Source organism: Fragaria vesca, linkage group LG6 (genome assembly GCF_000184155.1).
Source record: "Fragaria vesca subsp. vesca linkage group LG6, FraVesHawaii_1.0, whole genome shotgun sequence".
In the NCBI taxonomy this organism is placed as follows: Eukaryota; Viridiplantae; Streptophyta; class Magnoliopsida; order Rosales; family Rosaceae; genus Fragaria; species Fragaria vesca.
The window spans coordinates 17,590,248-17,597,696 of NC_020496.1; the positions used below are offsets into that span (position 1 = coordinate 17,590,248).

Sequence of the window (7,449 nt, forward strand, 5' to 3'; positions counted from 1 at the left end):
ATATGCTTTAAATAAAAAGAAATTAGGAAAAACAAAAATATATAAGAAAAATAATAAAGAATGTAATCAATTATTATTGAATTGGAAAGTCTAGAGAGGATAAATATAATATTTCTTTTGTATAATTATTGTCCTTAAGAGTCATTGTGTATGAGGATATATATGTTATTTAATAATTCATAATAGAGTGAGGTCTAATGAGCAAATTTGGAAGTCTCAATAGTCGCACTCTTGTTACTGCTTTGGTATCCTACACGTAGTTCATATTCTTATATTGTTGTGGGTTAAGTATAATCTATAATCATTAATCGTGGTTTATCCATATCTAGTTAAGCTTAGAAAAAAAAAACAAAAAAAAAAGATGATTACAATATCAACCAAGTGTCCAAGATGCAACAAGTCGGATGAAATTATACGTGCACTTGAGGGTGAATAATGACAACGTGTTAGCAATTACAAGGGTGTGTATTCCCCCCAGGCCTCCACTGCATCTGAACATGACTAAACTCCTATTTGGCACAAGAAATAGCTAATAGCATTATCTGTTCTTTGGATTGAATAATCGAGCAACGGTGAACTTGACAACGTCCTGCAAAAAAAATTGTCAACGCCATACAGGTCAGGTGGTATAATCTGAATTATGATGCAAGATGTACACAAAGATGAGTAATCAGAATCAATGCAAATCTTTCCGTTTTTGTATTGCTGCACTAGGTCACCAAACTAACATGATGACTGCCGATGAACACTAAAAACAGTTTTGATGTCATTCAAATGCTCATTACAAACCACAAAAGAAAGGGGCCAAAGGCAAACGAGGAATGCACACATAACACAGGCACTCACCCAAACAAAAGTTTTAAATGAAAAGGCTAGCTATCAACCTGGCCATTCTAATAAATTGACAGGATAGCCAGTGCCACCTTTAAGTCTTAAGTCTAAATCCACACCCACATTTACATGTTACCACACTTTCTCAGCCAATATGTGCAATGCCAGGCGCAGCCTCCTTTGAATCCACCTTGTCATCTTTTTCTTCTGAGATGAAATCTGAGCTGTCTTCAGCTCCCGATGTCCCATCATTTAAGTCTGCAGCCTGGTGATTCTTAAATAGTTCATCAGTTTCTAGTTTAGCTAACTTCTCTTTTGATTCTCCCTTCAAAAGCTCTACCACTTCCAGTATAGTAGGTCTTCTCTCTGGTTGATTGTGAGCACATAGTAGGGCAACAAAGACAACTCTTTTCAGCTCATCCTCTACATACTTGCCGTTGAGCTTGGGATCTGCTATTTCATCAAACTTCCTCTCGCAAGCCAATGGCAGTGCCCAATCAGTAATAGTGCGTTTCATTGTTGCACTCAGTTTCTCAATGGGTTTCTTGCCACTGGCAAGCTCTAGTAGGAGAATGCCAAAGCTGTAGACATCACAACTCTCTGATGCTTTCCCCAACATTGCATACTCAGGTGCAAGGTAGCCAAGGGTACCCTTAACTCTTGTGGTCACATGTGTAGCACCATCAGGGATTAACTTTGCAAAACCAAAATCAGCAACTTGAGCCTGGAAGTCTGAGTCTACCAACACATTGCTAGCTTTGATGTCTCTGTGGATTATATGTGGGGTTGCATGGTGGTGAAGATAGCTGGACAGATGAGTAAAGAGTTAATATGAGAGTGAATCACAAATTCACAATTATAGAGAGATTAAATAATTGGGTGCGGTACTTACGCAATTCCCTCAGCAGACCCAATTGCAATATTCATCCGCCGAGTCCAGTCAAGAAGGCATTCAGCTGAGTGCTGACCATGAAGATGAGAAAGCAAGCTCAAATTTGGCATGTAATCATATACAATTAAACGCTCTTGTCCTTCTGCACAATACCCACGTAAACTGAGCAGATTCTTATGCCTAACTCGTGCCAGTATCTCAACCTCAACTGCAAATTCCATCTCTGCTTTGTTACTCCAGACCTTTAACCTCTTGACTGCAATCTGCATAAAAACGATTCAGCGTTACAAAACAAATGATCCAATACACAAGTAAATATAGGCATCAAAAAGCCCAAAAAATTTCACAACCATGTAATACAATTTCCACAGGAAGAGTAATTTAAGGAAAGCCCATAACTGACAGCAAATCAAACATGTCATAAGATTTAAATAGTCTAGAGAAGTCTCAATTCCCAGATAGTATTACGGAGTTCCCTTTGAAGAAACTGCTTATAGTGGTGTTAAGATTACAGTGCAACATGGCTCCACTCATGCTTTACGTCACTAGTAGAGTTACTACTAGAACAAAAAAATTTAAGTACTTCAGAAGGCTGAGTCAATACTGTAAAGGAACAATTTCTTGCATACTTTTGCTTGAAGCCAAGTCAATGAGTCATGTTGAAGATTAAAATAGAAGATAAATTTGAACAAGTGTCCTCTCTCACATTTCTAGATCCTCATCACAGGGATCAATTTTATCAACAAACTGAAACAGTAGTTTTAACCAGCAATATCCGTAGGCGTATGCAGGTTGGCACAATTGTATAGCTTGCTCTAAGTGATCTAGAAGTCCTAGGTTCCTGTCATAGAAAATTCCTCTGCAGAGCCCACATTGGAGAGATATGCACTAGGTCGACCTTTTAGTAAGTATATCTAATATGACCAAATAAACAGATACTGTTGATATAAGAGTGAGAATGGCAGGTGGCACATAGTGAAATCAATATTAAATGTCTCCATACAAAACATGCCTGATGGGTGGCAGCTATAGGTCAAGCTTGAGATTGCAACATTGACACTTAACATCTCCCTTCTCTTAGAACTTCAGCAATGTAGCTGCTGATTTTGCTTCACATTGTTCAGTGAATAGTGTCCCTAAAGTAAATCATCCGCTCATATGATTGGTTCTATGTAAGACACAAACCTTACCGGAACACTACAGAGCTTGTGGTTACACTTCTCTACATAAATCTCCTACAATATAATCTCCTGAATATACTCCATGAAATTGTTCAGCAACTTGCCAGAATACTACAATGTTCCTGGTTACATTTCCTATTAGTTTTGTGTTCCAAAATCTAATCTCTTCACTGCATTCCAACATGAAATGCAATTCTCAGAGATTTTGAAGTTGGAAGAATACATTGTAGCAAAATTACTGTGAGGCATTTTATGATAGAATATTGTCAAGAGAAAGCTAACATAGCATGTTGGGACCAACTAAGAAATAAGCAAAGATTATCTCTAGCTTATCCTACACCGAAAAGTTCGGTAGAAAAATTGGCAAACCAAATCCAAATAAGACTACTTCTAAGAGGAAAGCTAATATAGCATGAAGTTGGAACCAACAAGATCTTAACCAGACAGTATCCAAATGTTATGTACTTTCTATTACAAATTATCAATGTCTACTGCTGCTTTTATGAGAGAAAAAAGAGTTAACTGCAACTACCCTATTGACGATATGGCAGGTCTACAGATGACCTTGTACCTACCAGCTCTACCCTGAATTGGTCATTTCATACCTATTTATAAGTTCTAATGTGTCAACATTTTTCTTATATTTATTGCTAAAACTACCAGATTCATCAGGGTACGCATAACCATATCAAAAACCAATTGAAAATGCAAAGTACAGTAAGTGTCCTATAAATGAAGTAAAATACTAAGAAAACCAAATAAGAATGCAGAAATCTAAAGTTCAATGATGTGGAAGCAAAGACATAAATGAGGATTTCAGACATCCAACTTGATGGTCAAGCAATAGTAATCTTTTCTTTATGAGTAGATTTGATTGATGAATGTTCTTTGTTCTTTGTAAGTTTGTAATGAATCCATGACCAATCAATTATACTGTTAAGATTAACCGAGTATCAGCAGAGTTCAGATTGAATTTTAAAAAAAAGAAAAAGAAGTGGTGATGATTACTTGTGATCCATCCCAGAGCTGACCCCAGTAAACACTTCCAAATCCTCCTTCTCCAAGTTTGTTGTCATAATTAAAGTTGTTTGTTGCCGCATGCAGTTCCTTCAAGGAAAAGATCCTCCATGTTGGTTGCTTCTTTCCTTTTTGTTTCCTGTACATCAGATTCCATTCAAATCATAGCATGAGGTACATATTACTAAAACAGAAGCCACTTAATGAAGAAGCAAATTTCCAACGCCAAAAAACACTATCGATAATAGCAGAAAACAGCAGCGCTGAAAGGAATCAAAGACCAAGAATCAAAACACCGGATGGGTAAAGCTCAGTACACTTTTCTCGCTTGTTTGAGAGGTGGACAAAATGGAATAAAAAGAGGCATTGCCTATTAAAAATATTGTCAGCCGGAAGTTTACTGGAAATAGAAGAAATCAAAGAAAGAAATAAGAACAGTATTCTACTCAATTCATTGATGTGTGTTTGTAAACTGTTTACTCGATCATCGCGATTCCAACCTAATATCAATTTTGCCCCCTTTTACATAGCAATCAACAGTCACCACTAATAAACTCTTATTCTCACTCATTTTCCTGGCCTTAAACCCAGACTACGCCATCCTTTTCTTCTTCTTCTCTTCTAGTTCAGAAACTCATCCCCACAACTCTACCAGAACTCTCACTAACACCTATTCTCTTTGTCTGTTTTAGTTTGAGCTAAACCCAGAACGCAAATCCTTTTCTTTTCCAGATAAGAAACTCAATCCCTTAGTGGTGTTTCTCCAAAATTAAGCTCTAGTTAAATAACCCAGAAATGCATAAACATTAGTTCAACAAACCATTCTACTCTTCCTTACACCCAGGAACTTGTCCCCAAAATCAGAGATAAACCCAGAATCAAAACCCACTTAAAAAACTATAGCAGAACATTATTCCAATTTCAGAATCAATAGTTCAATTATAACAATAAAGCAAAACCAACCAAGAGCAACAATGGAACCAAGAATTCAAAATCAACTCGGAAGCAATAATCAAATAAATTAACGTACCGATCGAAGCTCTTTCCACAGCAAAGCATTCTACAAAAATCCATAACCAAACTCAAACCCTCCACCAATAGACACAGACCCAGTAACCAAAATCAGGTCTTCTTCGGATTCTAAAAGCTCTGTTCTATTCTGCTGAACTGTAAGGCTGGTTTGGTCAGTGGAGTAAAGAGAGAAAGCAAAAGCGACGGAGATGAAGATGGTGAGATGCGAAGCTTGGTGGTTGGGTCATTTGCTTGCTTCTTCTTCTTCGTCTTGTTCGTGAAGCTTTCTGCGTTTCTAAGTATTGGGTCCAGCTGTTATCACTCTCTCTTTCAAGTACTCTTACCATTTTCAAACCGCAGACATGTTTGGGGCCCCCTTTGCAAATTTTTTATGTTAAATCTTATTGCACTCTCTTTGTTTTTGTTTTTTTTTTCTTTTTTACTTTTTAATTTTGAACAAATATTATATCATGTTAAAAAGAAATTGCTGGTTGTGTGACTTGTGTCAAGTGAGAGATGTCGTGAACTCGATCTATAATAGACTTATTGAAGTGTGCTGCGTTAATTTGGTGTAAGCACTTTTCAATGTAGACAAGCATAATTGGTTGGATTTTGGTTATAGATTTGAATGTTGAAAAGAAATGTAGCTATATTTTGTTATATGTTAACCAAATCGAAATTGCATACGGCCAGTCCATTTTTAGTTGATTTCAATTGTATAAAAAAGCCAACAACACGTGTCTCACCATCACTCTCACAAGGATCAGTAACGCACTAACGCGTCATCATATTAAATTAAGGAGGAAGATGAACCCCTCAATGTCGTCAGGAGGATAAACTTGTCTCATTTTATTTTGAAAATTTTACTCGTTCAAGCTGATTGTAGCTATTTTTTTTTTTTTTGTTCTTAAGTAGTTAAGTTCAATGATCTAAGACCTCGACTCTTAGATTACGTGTTTGTGTAAGTTTGGTTCAAAATAATTCTAGTTTTTTAAGTGAGCGGGGATCCCTGTTACTTCAAATTCTTCATATGATAGATCTATTTTCAGTTTCTATTATATTAATCTAATCAACTAAGCTATGAAATACATGCTTCCATTCGTAGGAAATTTTATTCCATAGAATTTTTTCCATTTAAAATTGTTCGTGGCCAAATAGCTTGATAGCTATTCAAGATAAATATATCATTGTTTGTCCCTGAACCCTTAACATAAATGTAATCTTGTTTTGGTACATCCTATGTCCTGTTCGTTTTGGATTCGTCTTCTTGATCTTTCCCTGGTTATATTTGAAGACAATAATTACTGGTTTTTGCAAATTGAACTCTGTTCCCAGATGGTTGATTCCTTGGATGCAGTGATTTTCAACTCTTTTTTTGTCATTCATTTTAGATTGGGATGGCACTTGTTGACCGTTGCAACGTTGTTTGTGATGAAACTACCAAGAGTTGAGCAGAAGAAACACCAAGTAGGTAATAGAATATGCCAAAGTGGTTGGAGTCAGTTGGCTAAAGATAGTAACAGAACCCAAAAGATTCTGTAAATAAACAATAGTTGAAAGACAAGCAACATAACTCAAGTGATAATAGAAAAATTGTGGATCCGAACGAGATAATGGTATATAAAATCTTGAGATAGAGACTTTGAGTGGGGAAAATGGGAGTCATGCTTTGGCGTCTTTGAGCTCTACACGTTCATGGAAACTTTCTTTACAACAACACAACATAAATGAGAAGAGAAGACTTGCGTCAAGAAAATCTGAAGCAGCGGCGGCGACGGCAGAGAACCTTTAAGAAGGAAACTGTACGTCTTTTTGTGGTATATAGATCACGTCCATCGTCGGTATGGAGTTGAGCCTACAAATTGAGAATACACAATAATTAATAATAAGTTAGTTACACTTGAGTTGAGTTTATTACTTCTTACTTATAAAACTAGTAAATGAATTAAACGGAAAAAGTTAAATCATTACATTATGAATTTTAAGTAACCCAAAAACAAAACATTTGTTATTTTAATAAACAAAACACATCATTATTTAATAGATAACTTCTAATTTTAACCAAATACGTTCAACCTCTCAAAAAAAAAAAACCAAATACGTTCAATGGGTTAATGTGTTGACTGAAGTATCGAAAAATAACACTTCTTACCAAGAAGAGACTACTTATGTGTTAAAGTTCACTTCATCATTGCATATTCGAGGAGAGGTTGAGCTTGCAGGAGCCTCACCTCTCAAACGGGGCATAGTGATACTGGCATGAGTCGTTATGGTCCAATTTAACATATACCTCCTCCAGTAAGTAAGGATACCCCATCAATCATTGACGTCAGACCAGAGTGGCAGTGCTTTTGGTGAGTTCTACTCCTATACAAGACAATACCTTCCAAAATATAGGACCTTCTATATATGAAAAATCGGCTGGCTCTATAAAGACATGGGAATAATGAATATTATTGAGCTATTATTGTACTTAAAGAGTGACATTTATAGAAGAATGCAGCTTGCTACTCTTGG

At 36.3% G+C, this 7,449-nt stretch overlaps 1 protein-coding gene across 1 annotated transcript; it reads right to left on the reverse strand.

Moving 5' to 3' along the window:
• Positions 1-677: 677 nt before the first annotated feature.
• On the reverse strand, positions 678-5,252 carry LOC101293608 (PTI1-like tyrosine-protein kinase At3g15890-like). The gene is made up of 4 exons (XM_004303247.1): positions 4,952-5,252; positions 3,913-4,060; positions 1,724-1,986; positions 678-1,637 (listed from the first exon to the last, which is right to left on the reverse strand). Exons 1-4 carry the CDS (start codon positions 4,993-4,995, stop codon positions 977-979), a joined length of 1,116 nt encoding a protein of 371 aa, XP_004303295.1. The 5' UTR covers positions 4,996-5,252; the 3' UTR covers positions 678-976.
• Between the last annotated feature and the right edge of the window lie 2,197 nt (positions 5,253-7,449).

Excerpts from the sequence above, each read along its gene's own strand:
- LOC101293608 (XM_004303247.1), bottom strand. The coding sequence starts at position 4,995 with ATGGATTTTTGTAGAATGCTTTGCTGTGGAAAGAGCTTCGATCG. Across the intron at positions 4,061-4,951 it reads TGTGGAAAGAGCTTCGATCG|GAAACAAAAAGGAAAGAAGC; the intron begins GTACGTTAATTT and ends TCTGATGTACAG. Across the intron at positions 1,987-3,912 it reads AGCTCTGGGATGGATCACAA|ATTGCAGTCAAGAGGTTAAA; the intron begins GTAATCATCACC and ends GTTTTTATGCAG.